The sequence below is a fragment of the Heptranchias perlo genome, chromosome 18 (assembly GCF_035084215.1).
Source record: "Heptranchias perlo isolate sHepPer1 chromosome 18, sHepPer1.hap1, whole genome shotgun sequence".
NCBI lineage: Eukaryota > Metazoa > Chordata > Chondrichthyes > Hexanchiformes > Hexanchidae > Heptranchias > Heptranchias perlo.
Genome location: NC_090342.1, coordinates 30601990 through 30621823, shown reverse-complemented (window position 1 = coordinate 30621823; position 19834 = coordinate 30601990). Strand labels below are relative to the sequence as shown.

Genomic DNA, 19834 nt, shown 5'->3' with positions numbered 1-19834 from the left:
GTTGGAATGTTTTGTAATCCACACTTCTGCTTTAAAGGCTAACTTACCATCACCATTTCCCCATTTTGTTCTACTACATGGAAATGAAGTATTTCTGTTTAGCTGAAATTTAAACATACATTAAAAAACTGAGTTCCCCTGGTAGCTTAATTGGTAAAGACAGTATGTAGCTGATTTGACACAGACCATATGGTCCCAGGTGCATTTCTTGGTCAGTGAGTTAGTTGTCTCAGTTGGGTTGCTACAAATGGCATCAGCATCCATGGTCTAGGCAGAGGAAAATCAGCTCGTGTTTTATGTCCTGATTGCTATTCAGCATCTCCAACTTGGAAAATGTGAGTGCGTGCGTAGAACTACAGATGAAGATCAGGCTTGGCTGTGATTTGTGTGCTTTCCCACCCCCCCCCCCCCCCCCCCGACCCAAGCATAGTCAAATAGCCTACTAGCAACTGTCCAGACACGTGGAGAATGGACATTGGAGTGATGTATGGGAGGGTAATCAATATCCATGGAATGCTACTCAGTGGGAATCCATGTCTTCAGAAGAGATGGGGAGAGAAAGCAGTTAGAATTTGGGGCTGAGATTTTAATACTTTAGTCATTTTGCAGCTAGTCAGCTCTGGGATGGAGATAAAATAGCTCATCTGACCTAAAGCATTTCTGCTAGTTAGCATGCTCCACTGCTCCCTCATTCTTAATCCATTGTGCTTTTTGTGTTGTAATATCTGGACTCTGATGGGAGTACTGCCATTGTCAATAAATAGCCTAGGTGTGTATGAATTACCACTCCAGTCTCAAGGTTAGGCCAGTGAAGAGAACTTTACCCTAGAAGCTGTAAGTTTAAAAAGTAGAACTAATAGTTCACTTGAGTGAAGCATAAATTTGTGGTCCCTCACATGCACTCCACTGCAATGTTCTTTTACAATGATTCCTGTTTTTCTTAAATCCCTTCAGTATGGCTTCCACCCTACCCACAGTAGAATCCACCTTGGTCAACAACACCAATGGCACCCTTTGTCACAATCACAAATGGTGTATTTATCTCACCTTGATCTGGCTGTAGCACTTGACATGACTGAGCACTCCATCCTTGAATCATTCCTCTCCTCCTTGTCCTAATGTAGCCGGCACAAGGTTTCTCCAGAGTACCCCCCCATCCCCCAAGGTTCCATCCCTTTTCGTCATTTACATTTTACCCCTTGGTGCCATTATCCATAGGCATGGAGTCACTTTCTAGTGTACATACATATACACATACTGACAACACCCAACTCCAGCTCGCCTTCACCACCAAGCTTGCCTCCATAACTTTCTGTAATTTGGCATCAAATCTTCGTGGTGTGTTGCTCAGACATTCAGATAAACTCAGTTCCTACATTACAACTGTGACTATACTTCAAAAAACTACTTCATGGCTGTAAAGCACTTTGGGGTGTCCTGAGGTTGAGAAAGATACTATATAAATGCAAGTCTTTACGGCATCAGTGAGGTAGTAGGGGTTTTTCATTGAGGAAAATTAAACTCCACCTTTGTCCCTTAGAGGATATAAAATTGTTTTTTCTTTTTATAAAGAGTAGTGGGGGGGTGGGGAGGGCTTTGTAAATTTTTCTTAATCGTTCTTAAAATCAGCACTGAAGAATCAGACCATGAAAGTAATATACATATTTATTATAAAAGTCACAAGTAACTCACTTACACCATTTGGCTTGTCTTAACACTTTTCTTATAACATGTAAACTATAAATTCAAAAGCTACACAGCAAAATCAGTTGTGAACAATGAAATGTTAACAATTTAAATGGATATCAACAACACCCTGGCAACATATCCTGTTAACTTGGCAGGTAACTTTTTTTGTAGCATCTTAACATGCTTTGTAATCGGTTCACAATGGTGTGAATTTAGAAATTGCTGTCACCAAAAAAAATGTGCATTAATGCAAATTAGTTTTTTTTTAGAACAGAGATGCACTTTTAAAAAAAACAATAAATTGTGGCCCATAAACTACAGACAGTTACACCTACATGCATCCTTTCCAGTCTAATTTAATGATTTTAAATCTGTTCAATTTTCAGTTAGGCTGCTGGTACTTGCCAGAGTTCAGTAATTTCATATTGTAATGCAAAGGAATTGAAAAGGCTCAATTTTAAATTTTGGTACGTGGTATTGTTTCAATGTAACCAAGTTTTACAACACTAAAAATCAAATGAGGTAAATAAAACCGAATCGAAGGAAATTCTGTTGCTCACTTGTGGTTTTAACGTATGTTTTGCTGTGAAGAAAAGAAACACGAGGATTAGGCTTAAGACATTTGTGATGCTTTAACAGTATGAACAGCTACAAAGGAGATTTATTTTAACACAATAGTTGTTAATGGTGGTTATCTACAATCTGAACATTTCAGCCATAGCAGTGATAGAATTTTCTATCAGCCATTTTGTATGGCTCGTTAACAGCTGAGCTGAGTGTAAAGCATAAGAATCTGGGTAGGAATCTAATCCTTTGTGACAGAAAGGAACGTGGCAGAACAGTAATATTCCAACACCTGTTTTGGAGGGGGATAGGAGAGATGATTCTCTCAGGCTGAGAGCAGGCTCGAGGGGCTGTATGGCCTACTCCTGCTCCTATTTCTTATGATTCAGTTCTGAATGATTAGGAACTAGTGAAATTTAACCAGAAGGGTAATTGGCTAATAAATGATTTTCTAGGGTCAGCTTGGTAGTTAGTCATAGCTCTATGTACAGATTTCAACAGGTGCAGGGAGATGACCTAGTGACAAGACTGTTGAGTTGTGTGTTGGTGACATATTTAAAAGGAATGAGGACAATTATAAAGTGGCACAATAGCGGGATAAAAATTCTTGCAAGCCTTTTAGAAAAGCTCAAAAGTCATTCCAACTCATTGTTAGTCTTGGCTCAGTGGTAGGAATCTCTCCTCCTGAGCTACAAGGTTGTGGGTTCAAGCCCCAATCCAGAGAGAGGCACATTATAGGTTATCGTTTCAGTGTAATACTGAGGGAGCGCTGCAGTGTCGGCGGTTGCATCTTTTCGACCAGGATGGCCATAAAACATGCAACGGCACTATTCGAGGAAGAGTTGGGGAGTTCTCCTGGTTTCCTGGCCAACATTTTTTCCTTCAACCAGTACCACTAAACAGATTATTCGGTCATCATTTATCACATTTGAGCAACCTTGCTGTGTGTAAATTGGCTGCTGCGTTTCCCTACATCTGTGACTACACTTCAAAAGTAGTTAATTGGCGGTAGAGAGGTGGTGGTACGGTGATACACAGTCAGGAGGGAGCGTCCCTGGGCGTCCTCAACATTGACTCTCGACTCCATGAAATCTCATGGTATCAGGTCAAACATGGGCAAGGAAACCTTCTGCTGATTACCACCTACCGCCCTCCCTCAGCTGATGAATCAGTCCTCCTCCATGTTGAACACCACTTGGAGGAAGTACTGAGGGTAGCAAGGGCACAGAATGTACTCTGGGTGGGGGACTTCAATGTCCATCACCAAGAGTGGCTCGGTAGCACCACTACTGACCAAGCTGGCCGAGTCCTGAAGGACATAGCTGCCAGACTGAGCCTGCAGCAAGTGGTGAGGGAAAAACCAACTTGACCTCGTCCTCACCAATCTAACTGTCGCAGATGCATCTGTCCATGACAGTATTGGTAGGAGTGACCACTGCACCTTGTGACGACTAAGTCCCGTCTTCACACTGAGGACACCATCCAACGTCCCGTGCTAAATGGGATAGATTCAGCACAGATCTAGCAGCTCAAAACTGGGCATCCATGAGGCGCCATCAGCAGCAGCAGAATTGTATTCCAGCACCATCTATAACCTCATGGCCTGGTTATTCCACACTCCACCATTACCAACAAGCCAGGGGATCAACCCTGGTTCAATGAGGAGTGTAGAAGAGCATGCCAGGAGCAGCACCAGGTGTACTTAAAAATGAGGTGCCAACTGAGTGAAGCTACAACACAGGATTACATGCATGCTAAACAGCAGAAGCAACATGCCAGAGCTAAGCGATTCCACAACCAACGGATCAGATCAAAGCTCTGCAGTCCTACCACATCCAGTCATGAATGGTGGTGGACAATTAAACAACTAACTGGAGGAGGAGGCTCTGTGAACATCCCCGTCCTCAATGATGGCACAGTCCAGCACGTGAGTGCAAAAGACAAGGCTGAAGCATTTGTAACCATCTTCAGCCAGAAGTGCCGAGTGGATGATCCACCTCTGCCTCTTCCTCCACCATCACAGAAGCCAGTCTGCAGCCAATTCGATTCACTCCATGTGATATCAACAAATGGCTGAGTGCACTGGATACAACAAAGGCTATGGGCCCCGACAACATCCCGGCTGTAGTGCTGAAGACTTGTGCTCCAGAACTAGCCGTGCCTTTAGCCAAACTGTTCCAATACAGCTACAACACTGGCATCTACCAGACAATGTGGAAAATTGCTCATGTATGTTCTGTCCACAAAAAGCAGGACAAATCCAATCCGGCCAATTACCGCCCCATCAGTCTACTCTCAATCATCAGCAAAGTGATGGAAGGTGTCGTCAACAGTACTATCAAGCGGCACTTACTCACCAATAACCTGCTCAATTTGAGTTCCACAGGATCGCTCTGCTCCAGACCTCATTACATCCTTGGCCCAAACATGGACAAAAGAGCTGAATTCCAGAGGTGAGGTGAGAGTAACTGCCCTTGACATCAAGGCAGCATTTGACAAAGTGTGGCACCAAGGAGCCATAGTAAAATTGAAGTCATTGGGAATTGGGGAAAACTCTCCAGTGGCTGGAGTCATACCTAGCACAAAGGAAGATAGTAGTGGTTGTTGGAAGCCAATCATCTCAGCCCCAGGACATTGCTGCAGGAGTTCCTCAAGGCAGTGTCCTTGGCCCAACCATCTTCAGCTGCTTCATCAATGACCTTCCCTCTATCATAAGGTCAGAAATGGGGATGTTCGCTGATTGCATAGTGTTCAGTTCCATTCGCAACTCCTCAGATAATGAAGCAGTCCGTGCCCGTATGCAGCAAGACCTGGACAACATCCAGGCTTGGGCTCATACGTGGCAAGTAACATTTGTGCCAGGCAATGACCATCTCCAACAAGAGAGTCTAACCACCTTCTCTTGACATTCAGTGGCATTACCATTGCCGAATCCCCCACCATCAACATCGGGGGGGGTGTCACCATTGACCAGAAACTTAACTGGACCAGCCACATAAATACTGTGGCTACAAGAGCAGGTCAGAGGCTGGGTATTCTGCAGTGAGTGACTCACCTTACTCCCCAAAGCCTTTCCACTATCTACAATACTCTCCACTTGCCTGGATTAGTGCAGCTCCAACAACGCTCAAGAAGCTCAACACCATCCAGGACAAAGCAGCCCGCTTGATTGGCACCCCATCCACCACCCTAAACATTCACTCCCTTCACCACCGGCGCACCACGGCTGCAGTGTGTACCATCTACAGGATGCACTGCAGTAACTCACCAAGGCTTCTTCGACTGCACCTCCCAAACCCGTGACCTCTACCACCTAGAAGGACACAGGCAGCAGGCACATCAGAACACCACCACCTGCACGTTCCCCTCCAAGTCACTCACTCATCCCTTCATCGTTGCTGATTCAAAATCCTGGAACTCTACCTAACAGCACTGTGGGAGATCCTTCACCACACGGACTGCAGCGGTTCAAGAAGGCGGCTCACCACCACCTTCTCAAGGGCAATAAATGCTGGCCTTGCCAGTGACGCCCACATCCCATAAACAAATTTTAAAAAGTGCTTTGGGATAACCTGAGGACAGGAAAGACACTATCTAAAAGCAAGTTCTTTCTTTGCCAACTAAGTAACAAAACAATGAAGGAAAGTAAAGCCAATGTGGAGGTATGGATCTGCAGGCAAGTAGCATACAGCCCAGTGCCCAGCACCCAGCCCCTGCTTGATGGCTGAAATGAAGCTGTTTGTCATTCTGCACCACCATCCCCCATAACTTCTCCTTCCAGGCATGCTGCAATGTTGTGAAGGCAGGTTTGAGGCCTTAGCTGACCATTACCATCACTGGCTGTGCCAGTCCTCTAATGCAAAGTAGCAGCAGGTATGATTGCAGCAGATGACATATCTCTTCTGGCCTGGAGCCTGTAAAAACAGTTCCCCACATTTCTTGCCAAGTACATGCAATAATTCCTACAGATATGGCTGCTGACCTCATTGACTGATCACCCTGGTATTTCATGCAGTAGCACTTAAAGCATTATATATTAAGTGGGGTACTTTCAAGGAACCATCAGCATTAGTCAGTCAAGCATTCACATCATTACTGGTTCTGTCATCATAACCCTTCCCTTTAGGAATAGGAGCCTACCTAAGCAAGGTACATACACTTCTGGCTGCAGCTGCTGGTGTGCAGTTACAGCAGGTGAGCACAGAGCACCTCTTGTGCTGCTTGACTACCTGACCTCCTTCCGTTGGTCCTCCTCTGTCCAAAAAACTTAGATGGGGAGGATTCATGTTAGGAAACCCATTGGTGACAGTAATGATGCTGGTGGGGATACAGGAAACAGCAGACATTTGGCACAAAGGCTCCTGAGAACCTAAGTACCAACAAAAAAGAAATGCGGTACGGAATTGGCCTAAAGATTTACCTTTTTATATTACTGTGCCCTTTAACTACAAGTATAGAACACGTTGCAGTGCCCATCCCCTGAACCTGCTTCTGTTTTTTTATTGTTCTCTCTTCAGTGGATGGGTTTGGTCAAAATTGACTTCCTGGATTCCTGTCATTAAGATTATGCTACTCTGCTGGACTGCACTAAGATTCAGTTGCTGTGACTGCACTGCTACTCAATCGTTCAAGCGCCCCCCCCCCCCCCTCCCTGCTGCTGTTACCTGCTGAGCTTTTGACTGTACTTCAATGCACCACTTAGCATTACATGGCTGCTGTGCGAGTCCTGGGCAGAAATCCACTTTCTCCTGGGTCGAAGTCTTTCTCCGCTGGCTTCTGGACCTTAAAGTTACCTCCAACATCGTTGCTGCTGCTTTCGATAGATACTGTATTCTCTGCTGGGCTGCCTCTTCTGGTATCTGGCCTGCTCCTGCATCCTCAGTTTTCTGTTCCACTCTATGCTGAGCTAGCTCTGAATTGCTTTGGATTCTGTTCTGAATTATCTTTGCTTTGTCCCTTCCCACTTGCTTTCCGTGACCGCTGACTACACTCATCCTCCAGAACTTCTAGTCACCCTTCGCTGGACTGTTCACTTCCCTTGTTCCTCAAGCTCCAGATCTTGTGTGCTCCTCTCCTCCCTACAGCTGTTTCTCAGACCAGCTCCCTCATCTGCATTGATCCTGTGGATTTACCTTTCACTATCCCTGGGCTTTACTGCTCTCTGCCATTCAGTTTCACTCTCTCTACTCCTTGCTCCTCTGCTGGAATACTGGATCCGGTGATGTGCTCTACTAATCACCGAGGGCACAACTTACCTCTGCTGGACCCCCTGGATTAACCCATGCCAGCTCTTGGGCTCTCCAGCTCACCATTTTCCACTGGACAACCTGCAACAGTACTACCAATGATGTTCTGCTCCACAAAACAGCTCCTGGACTTGCGCATTCTCCAAAATTGTCTCCGAACCTAGACATTGGTTTGTCTTATGCTGCAAGCTGATTTCACCCTATCTACATCCTGTTTGTGCCGACAGGACAGCCCAGCCACGGATGCCTTCAAAGGCACTTTATTAGTTTAGCTTTGCGTAATGCAGATTTAAGAAGCACAAAACACTAGCTCTTCCTCTCTTTCCCCCAAACATCCCAGTTAAAAATGCTATGGCTACTAATTTCAAATCTGATAATCTAGTGTAGCTGCCAGAATCAGTTAAAGTTTTTTTTTGACCCATTTGGTCCTTTGTTCTTGCATTATGTTGCAGCCTATACAAGTGCATGATATTGTATGTTTAAAAAGAGTGCAGTGTTATTTTACTGAATTTTTTTTAAAAAAAACAATTTTTAAAACAGTTTTGTGACATCCATTCATGTTGTAGCTGATACCTCACATTTTTTAAAGTAAGAAACCTACCCATCCTCCTCTATTCTGAATATAATTTCGGAGGCAACTGTTTATATACTGTACAGTGGTTCTGAAGATGCGTGGAAGTAATTGAGGTTGCTCTAAAACGGTTTTCTTGAACAGCATCAGTGCCAGTAGCAGAGCGATGTTCTCCTGGGTCATATCTTGAGTAACAATAATTCTTTGATTGATCAAACAGGTAACCATGGAAGACATAATAGTGGTTCCATCCTGGTTTTATTCAAAAAAGAGAAATCAAATTTAGATGGTAATTATTCTGACTAGATTTACATGCAGTTAGTGGATACTAGTTTTATAGGCTCAATTTATAAAATTTTACGCCAACAATCTGTGTTAAACACATAAATTACTAAAATGGAATTAAAATGAATTTGTGGCTACTCTGCACCCAACACAAGTTGAACTGAAGAGTAAACCTCATCAAAACAAGGAATAGAACTCAGCATCTCCAGTGTTGTTTAAGCTTGGTTTCTTCAGGCTGTTTCAGTTTGCTATTTCGAATTGTTATCTCACTATTATCAGAATTGAAAATGCCAATTCAGAGAGCAGGTCTTGTGCGTTTTCCATTTCACAGTCACATTTCTATGACTATAATCTTATTTGTTTTTTGCAGAAAGCAAAGGGGGAAAAAATGGAAATATATCTCAGCCTCTGGAAACAAGCGGGTAGTATTTTAAACTCATTCTCTAATAATGTTGATAGCTTAAGTCTGTTTTTCATATCATAGTATATTACAGCACAGGAGGCGGCCATTTGGCCCATCGTGCCTGTGCCGGCTCTGAAAGAGCTATTCAGTTCCCTTTTTGAATGTTGTTATTATTGAATCTGCTACCACATCCCCCCCACCCCCCCCCCACCCTTTCAGGCAGCACAATGCAGATCATTACAATTCTGTGTTTTTAAAAATATACATGCTTCCTCATATCATCTCTGGTTCTTTTGCCAATCACCTTAAATCTGTGTCCTCTGGTTACCAACCCTTCTGCCACTGGAAACAGTTTCTCCTTATTTACTCTATCAAGACCAATCACAATTTTGAACACCTCCTATCAAATCTCCTCTTAACCTTCTATGCTGTAAGAAGAACAAACCAGCTTCTCCAGTCCATCCACATAACTGAAGCCCCACATCTCTGGCACCATTCTAGTAAATCTCTATCTGCACCCTCTATGGATTTGACATCCTTCCTAAAGTGTGGTACCCAGAATTGAACACAATACTCCAGCTGAGGCTTAACCAGTGTTTTATAAAGGTTTAGCACCACTTCCTTGCTTTGGTACTCTCTGCCTGTATTAGTAAAGCCCAGGATCCCATATGCTTTTTTTAAACAACATTCTCAACTTGTCCTGCTACCTTCAAAGAATTGTGTACATACACACCCAGATCTCTCTGTTCCTGCACCCCCTTTAAAATTATACCATTTAGTTTATATTGCCTCTCATTCTTCCTATCAAAATGTATCACTTCATACTTCTCGGCATTAAATTTCATCTACCATGTGTCTGCCCATTTCACCAGTATATCTATTTCCTCCCTGAAGTCTGTTACTATCCTCCATGTTGTTTACTGTATTTCCGAGCTTCATGTCATCTGCATACTATACTTAAACCCTCTATACCCAAGTCCAGATTATCAAAGAGCAAAGGTCCTAATAACGACCCCTGGGGAACACCACTGTATACTTCCCTCCAGTCTGAGAAACAACTATTCACCACTGCACTCTGCTTTCTGTCCCTTAGCCAATTTTGTATCCATGCTGCCACTGTCCCTTTAACTCCATGGACTTTAATTTTGCTTACAAGTCTATTGTACGGTAATTTATCAAATGCATTTTGAAAGTCCATATACACATCAACCGCACTACCCTCATCAACCCTCTCTGTTACTTCATCAAAGAACTCTATCAAGTTAGTCAAATACAATTTTCCTTTAACAAATCTGTGCTGACTTTCATTTATTAGCCCATACTTTCCCAAGTGCCAATTCATTTTGCCCTCTATTATTGTCTCTGTTTCCCCACCGCCAACATTAGGCTGACCCGGCCTATAATTGCTGGGTTTATTCCCCCTCCCTTTTTTTGAATAGGGGTATAACATTTGCAATCTTCCAGTCCTCTGACACTGCCCCCATATCTAAGGAGGATTGGAAGATTGTGGCTAGAGCCTCTGCAATTTTTACCCTTCCTTCCCTCCATAGCCTAGGATGCATCCCATCTGGACCAGGTGACTTTTTTCTATTAAGTACAGCCAACCCTTTAAGTACCTCCTTTATCTTTTTATCCTATCTGATTTCACTACTGCTTCCTCCTTTACTGCTACAATGGTAGCATCCTCTTTAGTGAAGACTGATGTGAAATATTCACTTAGTACCTCAGCCATACCCTCTGCCTCCATAAGATGATCTTTTTTGCCCCTAATTGGCCCCACCCTTCCTTTGACTGCCCTTTTACTATTTATATGTTTATAAAAAGACTTTTGGGTTCCCTTTTGTTAGCCACTAATCTAATCTCATACTCTCTTTGCCCCTCTTATTCCCTTTTTTAGATCATCTCTGTATTTTCTATATTTAGCTTGATTCTCTACGGTATTGTGAACCTTACATTTGTCATGAGCCTCTTTTTTTTCTGTTTCACTTTAATCTGTATCTTTAGTCATCCAGGAAGCTCTTGCTTTGGATGTCCTTCCTTTCCCTGTCATGGTATTATGTCTACTCTGTACCCGAACCATATCATCCTTGAAGGTCTCCCATTGTTCATTTACTGTTCTGCCTACCAATTTTTCATTCCAGTCCACCAGGGCAAGATCCTTTTTCACTCACTGAAATTAGCCCTCCTCCAGTTGAGTATTTTTATGCTTGAATGTTCCTTATCCTTTTCCATAACTATTCTAAACTTAATATTGTGATCACTGTTCCCCAAATGTTCCCCCACTGAAACATGCTCCACTTGCCCCACTTGCCCCACTTCTTTCCCCAGAACTAGATCCAACACTGCTTCCTTCCTCGTTGGGCTGGAAACACACAAAGTTCCCTTGTGTACGTTTCAGAAATTCCTCCCCCTCTGCCCTTCACACACACATGCCTTAATTTTCCATTACATACAAATGCAGTGTTACATTTGTATGAGAACACATCGTGTCCATGTAGGAATTAGCAGTGTAATAAATAAATATCCAACTGTGAAATTTAATATACAACTTACAATTTAACATGTTAAGGATTATCCATTATACAGTTTTCAGGTACTAAATCACATCATGAAACTTTCAGACATGAGATTTGGATGGCACTGCTGTGTAAAACCATCTGCTGTGTGTAATCTTTTGAAAAAGGGAAAGCACACAGCTGGTGGTTTCACACTGAAATTCTGTTTAGTCAAAACAAAACTTGTGCCTCCATGCATTTAAATACGACTAGGAGTGACTGAGAATATGCTTTTTAATTTAAGAGCATATTATTTCCTTTGCAGGTGAAACACTGACGTTTAAGTAACATTTCCAGTACTGGTTTGAAGGAATTAGAGAAACACACAGAACCGATATCTCCCAACACTGTGTGTTTCAAATTATAGCCACATTTCTTCCTACATGTAAAGATGCTGCCAGATTACTTTACTCAGTATTAATTAAATAGATTCACTGCAAAGTATAATACTTGCTCAGTCATTTTTATTTTATGAATCAATTTCTGTTCCTTTTTTATGATTTGAGACATACAAGTTAAGCTTTGAACTACATAAATTGTTTTAGTCTTACCATATGCACACTTTTCCATTCAAGATCAAGCTTTTTTTTTGTATTTTTACCCTGCCAATACTTTCTTACTACTCTTTCTGTTCCTATAATCTGTTGAAAACATACTTCAAACTACATATAATTAAATCCACATTTGGCATATGGGCAAGACACATTATCAACAGATAGTAGAGCTTTTGGGTCCTGTGCATTATAACTTCCACCTAAATCCAAAGGCACTTCACAGATGCCGAGTTTAGGAAAAGTGACCAAAAGCTTGGTAAAGAGATTGAGATCTTAATGAAGGGAGGGGAGGGATCGAATGAATGAGAGAGAGAAGAAAAGTTTAGGTAGGGAATTCGAGAGTAGGATCAAATCACCTGAAGACTCTTCTGCAAATGGTGGGATGAATAGGGACATGCAGAGCCATAGTCAGAGCAACAGAGAGTTTGTGGAGGGAGGAGGAGTGGGGGAATATAGGGCTGGAGGGGGTGGTGGATATAGGATAGAGTGAGGCCAAATCTCTGCTGCTTTATCCTGTCCCATTCTCTCATCACTCCCATCCTCACTGACCTAAATTGGCAATGCATCCCCCAACTCATCAAATTTAAAATTCTCTTCCTCATATTTAAATCACTTATGGATGAGATGAGCTTGAAGAGGGCAGGGAAGGGGAGAAACTGCAAAGAGATGATGAATCAGGGATAAAGTGGTTGAGGGATGCAAAGTAAAGGGAGTATGCAGCAGAGGGAGCTTCATGGCTGGTCATGATCTTAATGAAGAAGAAATCCATGAGTTCCTTGCACTTTTTGTTTGAGGGGAAGGTGGAGAGGGCAAGAGAAAGGGCTGGTTGTACAAAAAAAAAGGAGCCTGTGGCTGTCCTTGTCCTCCAGGATGATCCCGGAGTAGTGGACAGTTATGGCAGAAGAAGGTAACGCTTGATGTGGTCAAGTCATCTGGCAATTAATGGCTAAGCTGGGTGTGTGCTAGATATACTCAAGTTTGCACCCTTCAAACTCAAAGTTAGGGGCTGCACTGGGGGAATGACAGTGATGGTTTGACTGGGAACAAGAGTATCGAAGATAGAAGCAAAGGATCGGTTAAGCAAGTCGACAATTGCAGAAGTATCCTGAGAAGTGGAGAGCTTAAGGCAAGGATCACTAACCTACTGTTCTTGAAACATACAATATTTACTCTGGTGCCCATAAAAACACAGATGGCAACTGTATTTTTATAAAAATTCAGTAAATAGATTATGGTAGATCACCTCTTGGGGATGAATCCTTTCATTCTCACGGATAAATTCTTCAACCAAGTCACGATTAATACTTTGATCCAGCCCATCTCCCATCTGAGCCAAACGTGCGCCTATTTCTCTGTACAATTCTTCAGCGTCAGGATTTACTGAAAACAAAGTGACAGTAGCTGAGTTAAAAATAAATTCCCTAACATCTGAATATCAAAAAGTGTAAATAAAAAAAAATACATCATATGATAGGTTCTCACAGGTTTTTAGGGCACTTATGCACTGATGATTGTTTTATTGAAAATAAGAAAATGTCATGGTTAAGATGGTAAGATAATTACGGATGAGGAAAGCCATTCGGCCCATCTTAATTCACCCATCCAGAACAACCGTACAATACCCCATTGCTTTATCAAATTGTTTCTTAAATGATTCCAGGGTTTTTGTCATCATGACTCTGTCCAGAAGTAGTTTTTGCAAAGAACTTCCTGATACCGGTCCTAAATTTACCTTTTACTATTATGAATGTGTCTCCTTGTCCTACTCCCAGTTTAATTTAAAGTAAACCTTTTAAATTCCCTTAACTGTCTTCTTTATTATATCGACACAATCATCTCTCAAATGCCTCCTTTCAAGGATGAAAAGCCCCAATTTCACCAGTCTTTCCTCGAATATATGACCCAAAAAAGGGCTCAGCATCATGTCTCTTTTCTACACTGCTGAATATCTCCCTTGTTTCTTGGCAACCAGAACAGGATGCGGCAATCAAGGTATGATCTGACCAGAGCATTGTACAGTTTGATCACTACTTCCCTTAGCTAAAACCATAGGATACAAGTCATGTAATTCAACATTTTATTGGCTTTGTTGATTCCTGCTCTATAGTGGCTGGACATGTTAAGTGTAGAGTTTACTAGGTCTCTTCACTCCATCCTTTGCTATTTTCAAGGAGTATATATGTCACCCATGTCCAAGAGTACTGCTGGAACATCAGGTACCTATCAGATCTACAAACCCCTTTCCTTCCTACATGCAATACTTTCATTTGTCCCACATTTTGTTTAACGCATTCTGTAATTTTTTGAGTTTCTCCTTTGATTCCACTGTCCCTCCTAGTCTAGTGTTATCTGCAAATTGACCAAATAGCATTGAGCTTCTGAGTCCAAGTCATTGATGTAAATTAGAAATAGTGGTGGTCCTATAAGCGAACCCTGGCAAATTTCACTCAGTACTACCACCCACCCCCGCCCCATTAATTCTAACCGTCATTTTCTATCGTTCAGCCAATTTCTTAGCCATTATCAAGTTTTACCCTGAATCCCTACACCCTTGAGCTTAAGTAGTAGGCTTTCATCTGTATCTTTATCAAATGCCTTTTGGAAGGCTAAGTACACAATATCAAAGTGTCACTTCCTCAAATAAATCTGAGTGCAGTTTACTAGGTTGCTGTACAGATGATCCTTAAATATGCTCCTGATCCCATCTTAATGAATTTTACTTACCCCATTTTACTGAACTAAAGTAAGACGAATGAGTCTGTGGCTGCCTGTGTATGTTTAGTCAGTCTTTCTAAACATGAGCATCACATTAGCCTGTTTCCAATCTACTGGTATTTCCCCAGTATTCATTGACTCCCTCCTAATGATTATCGATGCCTCACAAATCTCTTTCCTAATATTGTCTCAATGCTCTGGGATAAATACTATCTAACCTGAGGATTTATTGGTTTTAAGAGGATTTTTTTTAAAATCGCATCAGGCTCAGTTGTGATCCGTCCCCAGTCAAATCACCAGGGATCATTTTGACATACGACAAAGGAGCACTAAAACAATTGACGATATGGACATTTTTTTTAGAAAAAAGATTACACCACATACGGCCTGTCTAGTTTATGAAAATGGTTATTTGTCCACAGTAGTGGAGGACTGTTTAATGTATCCCAGCATAAGTCAGGAGAGAAAATAATCTTGGGTGGGGGTGTTTAATTCCAAATGGCAGACGTGAGAAAAGAGCTTAATTTGTTACCTAGTAACTGGCCGCTCTAGATTCTTGGTCTTGACTGTTGTCGTTAGGCTACATTCAATATTGTCGTTTATACTTAAATCAATTAGAAACTATAAAAATAGAAAACTGTTAGTATTATTACTCTCTAATTATTGATATCTCTTGCTACTTCCTCCATCTACCCTCGTTTTGTGCTCCACCAAAGTACTGCTGGAACATCAGGTACCAATCAGATCTGTAAACTTATTTTCTGTTATCGGGAATATATAGAAGCACTGGCCACAATCAACTCATGAATACGTTGTAGAATAATGAAAACAAGAAAATCAAGAGAGGAGAGCATTATCAAAGAAGAAAAACTAAATGCTTTGCAATAAAAGGGGAGGTAGGTGAAATCACAGCTGAGTCCAATCTTGTCTTCTCTGACATCAAAACACATGCACTTCCAGTAGGACTATCTAAATAGAAAACAATAACTTGCATTTATATAATGCCTGTAAGAACATAAGTAGGAGCAGGAGTAGGCCATACGGCCCCTCAAGCCTGCTCCACCATTCAATAAAATCATGGCTGATCTTCTATTTCAACTCCACTTTCCCGCTCTATCCCCATATCCCTTGATTCCCTTAGTGTCCAAATATCCATCGATCTCTGTCTTGAATATGCTCAATGGTTGAGCATTCATAGCCCCTTGGGGTAGAGAATTCCAAAGATTCACAACTCTGAAGAAATTTTTCCTCATCTCGATCCTAAATGGCCGACCCTTTATCTTGAGACTATGACCCCCTAGTTCTAGACTCTCCAGCCAATCAGCATAGGAAAATCAGTCCCAAGCTGCTTCACCGGTGCGTTATAGAATCATAGAAAGGTTACAGCACGGAAAGGGCCCTTCGGCCTTTCAAGTCCGCACTGGTTCAATGCAACAGCTAGTCCAGCTCCTCCGCCCTATCCCCGTAGCCCTGCAAATTTTTTCCTTTCAAGTACTTATGCAGTTCCCTTTTGAAGGCCATAATTGAATCTGCCTCCACCACCCCCTCGGGCAGTGCATTCCAGATCCTAACCACTCGCTGTGTAAAAAAGTTTTTCCTCATGTCACCTTTTGGTTCTTTTGCCAATCACCTTAAATCCATGTCCTCTGGTTCTTGACCCTTCTGCCAATTTCTCTCTCTCTCTCTACTCTGTCTCGACCCTTCATGATTTTGAATACCTCTATCAAATCTCCTCAACCTTTTCTGCTCCTAGGAGAACAACCCCATCTTTTCCAGTCTATCCACATAACTATAGTCCCTCATCCCTAGAATTATCAAACAAAATTTGACACTAAGCCACATAAGGAGTAATTAGGACAGATGACCAAAAGCTTGGTCAAAGAGGTAGGTTTTAAGGAGTGTCTTAATAGAGGGGAGAGAGAGGTGGAGAGAGTTAGGGAGGGAATTCCAGAGATTAGGGCCTAGGCAGCTGAAGGCACAGCGCTAATGGTGGAGCAATAAAAATCGGGAAAGCGCAAGAGGCCAGAATTGGAGGAGCTGAGATCTCGGAGGGTTGTAGGGCTGGAGGAGGTTACAGAGAAAGGGAGGGACGAGGCCAAGGAGGGATTTGAAAGCACGGATGAGAATTTTAAAATCGAGGCATTGCCGAACTGGGAGCTAATGTAAGTCAGCGAGCCTAGGGGTGATGGATGAACTGGACTTGGTGCAAGTTGGGATACAGTAGCAGAAACCCTGGCTAATTTTCCAATCCCTAATTTGGGACCACTGAGATCAACTGCAGAATCAGATGAGAACAGGATGCAGTCCACTGTGATCATCCTGTGATGGACTAGCTTGCCAACACACATTGTTTGGGCTCACATACAGGAAGAATGGCCATTTGGATGAGTTCCTGATGGAGGGGAGAATTCATTTTAGTGATGTTGGTTCAGAAATAAATGTTGGCCAGGACACTAGGAGAACTCGCCTGCTATTCTTTGAACAATGACCTGGGATATTTTACATCCATCTGAGAATGCATTCAGGACCTCACTTTAACATCTCATCCATTGGCTGTAAAGTACTTTGAGACGTCCTGTGGACATGAAAAGTGCTATTTAAATCCACGTTCTTTAAAGAAATGGACCCTTATTCATTTTTCTTACCAATAGTAATGTAGACTTTTTTTTAAGAGGGAAAGGGGGCATTCCATCTTACAGCTTGTACAAAAATCAGTGAACAGATCATCTGATGCCTGAGGAATATTATTTCATGAGTGGCTGGGCCATACAGAACAGGAAAGTCCCAAGTTAGCCAGGAGATACCATTCTTGATTGCTATCCAGCATCCTTACTGGAAGTGCAAATGTGTGGACAGGACTGGGGTCAGCTGTGATTTCCCCCTACAGTGGAATAGCCTGCTGACATTCTTTATCAACTTTCATGCGTAAATAATAGTTACTTGGGCAAAGTACCGGAGGATAGCCAGCACCCACGGAACTGCAGCCTAGCAAAAATTAAACTCCATCGAGGAGCAAACAAAATTGGCAACTAGAAAACAATAAGGGAGAAAAATCAGTGTATTTAATTACCGGTGGGATCATTCGTTTTGAATTACAACATATTGTTCTAAAAATTGTGGTCCTAGAGATCCATGTCTTTGTAACTTTAGATATACCTGACATCACATTTACAATTAAATGTAAAATATATAGTACCTTCTTCCCGTTCTAAATCACCAAAGGTACGAAAGAGAGATTCCGAAGAGCAATGTCCATCTGTCTGAATATCATCATCAAATCTGGATTCCTTTGTAACTTCTCGCTCAAGTTTCTGAATTTCTTCCCTGTAGGTATGATTTTCAACTTTCTTTTCCTGAAGAAATCTCAACAAAATGTATTGCGTCTGTTTGACAAACGAATTGGTATCAGCGTTCAGGGACATGTTCATAATGTTCCTTCGGCTGCAATTTAAAACATATAGAACATGGATTTTTTTAGTACACGAAAAGGCCAATTAGGCGCGACAATTCCATCTTAGTTCAGGGAAGTTTTTTTTGGAGTAAATTATCCTACAATACAAGATAACAGTAGAGTTAGTGATGATTATTCTAATATACAGAAGAGATGAGCAAACTCTCATACGTGCTCTACACAACTTGGCTCTTTTATAATAAGGAAGTGCACTGACCGGAAGCCGAAAGTGTTTTATGTTTCTTCCAAAAAGCTAAAAACATTCCCACCATTTACAAAGCAAGTTATTTTACGACTGCATTTTCTGAATTTAAACCTTATTAAAGGGCGTATTAGATCCTCGAATACGTGACTGCAACACTGAGCGACAACGAGCTGTTGGTAAACACAGCAGCTCTGTTACTCTGATCGCCGAGCACAATGTCGACCGTCTAGTCGTTGCTACTTTATCTGATCCGTCAAAGCAAAGCGCAATATATGCAGCTGCTGGGAAATTTTAATGCAGAAACTTTCCGCTATATTTTTTTTTAAAACTTACTTACATAATGCAAGAGAGTTAAAGCATGCCCCTTGAGTCAATTTAACCTCGCACAGCTGAAGTTTTCAAACGGAATCTTTCCTGTCTGCTGGTGACCGCCTTCCTCTTCCTGTGAGGTTTCAGAAGTGGGACCGCCGTCTCGCTCCCGGACTCTTGGCGCCAAAGTGTATCAGCAGCAAAGGTTCGAATGAAACAATCGTGGCCGACGCGAGCCAGGAGCCAGGTCCCTGGGAATATTTTCTCACGTGACTCTGCTCGCGGGGTGAGATTGCAACAGAGGAACGGAACGTGGCGCCGATTGTTCTGCTTCTTCCGTGACACAGGCGCCCGAGTAACTTGGAACGAAAACTCGTCACTGATAAAGTCCAGGATTTGCTAACCAGCCTTTTTTCCTTAGCGCTGTCCCCGAAAATATTAACTCAGCCGAAAGCTGGTATCCACGAGGCCGATCAAGTGGTAGCATGTTTCCGAAATATCCAATTAAACTAATACTGCTTTTTATATAATATAAAATAAACACAAAAAATTGCTGGAGAAGCTCAGCAAGTCAGGCAGCATCTGTGGAGAAAGGTAGTGTTAACATTTCAGGTCGAAGACCGTTCGTCACAACTGGAGGATGTTAAAAGAGTTAAAGTTTATGAGCAAGTACAGAACTTGGGAAAGGGGGAGGTCTCTGATAGGGTAGAGGCACAAAAAAGATGGTGCAAGACAAGGAAGGTGGTCATAGGACAGGTTAAGAAACAAAAGATTGATCAGAAGTAGCTGTAAATGGCAGCAGCAGAACCATTACCAGCACTCGCTGACCGAAAAAACGGGAGCAGTGGTTATGATCTGAAGTTGTCGAAATCAGTGTTGAGTCCAGAAGGTTGTAAAGTGCCTAATCGGAAGATGAGCTGCTGTTCCTCGAGCTTTCGTTGGGCTTCATTGGAACAGTGTTGGAGGCTGAGGTCAGAATGGGGGTGAGACGGAGAATTGAAATGGCAGGCGACCGGAGGGTCAGGGTCATGCTTGCGGACTGAACGGAGGTGTTCAGCAAAGCGTTCACCCAGTCTGCGTTTGGTCTCCCCAATGTAGAGGAGACCACATCGTGAGCAGCGAATACAGTATACTAAATTGAAAGTACAAGTAAATCGCTGTTTCACCTGGAAGGAGTATTTGGGGCCCTAGATGGTGGGAAGGGAGGAGGTAAAGGGCAGGTATTGCATCTCCTTCACTTGCACGGAAATGTGCCGTGGGAAAGGGAGCGGGTGTTAGGGATGGTGG

At 42.4% G+C, this 19834-nt stretch overlaps 3 protein-coding genes across 5 annotated transcripts in view; 2 read left to right on the top strand and 1 right to left on the bottom strand.

The window, feature by feature from the left end:
• bcl2l13 (BCL2 like 13) overlaps positions 1-11760 on the top strand; it is a 49610-nt gene extending 37850 nt beyond the window's left edge. Inside the window, exons 9-10 of the transcript XR_010966213.1 lie at positions 8726-8777; positions 11579-11760. The gene's annotated coding sequence lies outside the window, so the exon portion shown is untranslated. The remainder of the gene's footprint in view (positions 1-8725; positions 8778-11578) is intronic.
• LOC137334720 (BH3-interacting domain death agonist-like) lies at positions 1648-19168 on the bottom strand. The gene is made up of 5 exons (XM_067999627.1): positions 18576-19168; positions 17779-18023; positions 13111-13247; positions 8101-8322; positions 1648-2272 (listed from the first exon to the last, which is right to left on the bottom strand). The coding sequence occupies exons 2-5, from the start codon at positions 18008-18010 to the stop codon at positions 2258-2260; spliced, it is 606 nt and encodes a 201-aa protein (XP_067855728.1). The 5' UTR covers positions 18011-18023; positions 18576-19168; the 3' UTR covers positions 1648-2257.
• Positions 14364-19834, top strand: part of LOC137334718 (apoptosis facilitator Bcl-2-like protein 14) — a 50332-nt gene continuing 44861 nt past the window's right edge. For 2 of the 3 annotated variants that reach the window (XM_067999622.1, XM_067999624.1), the window contains exon 1: positions 15502-17912. The gene's annotated coding sequence lies outside the window, so the exon portion shown is untranslated. Of the gene's footprint in view, positions 15479-15501; positions 17913-19834 lie in introns of those variants that run through there. The other variant, XM_067999625.1, reaches the window with a different exon arrangement.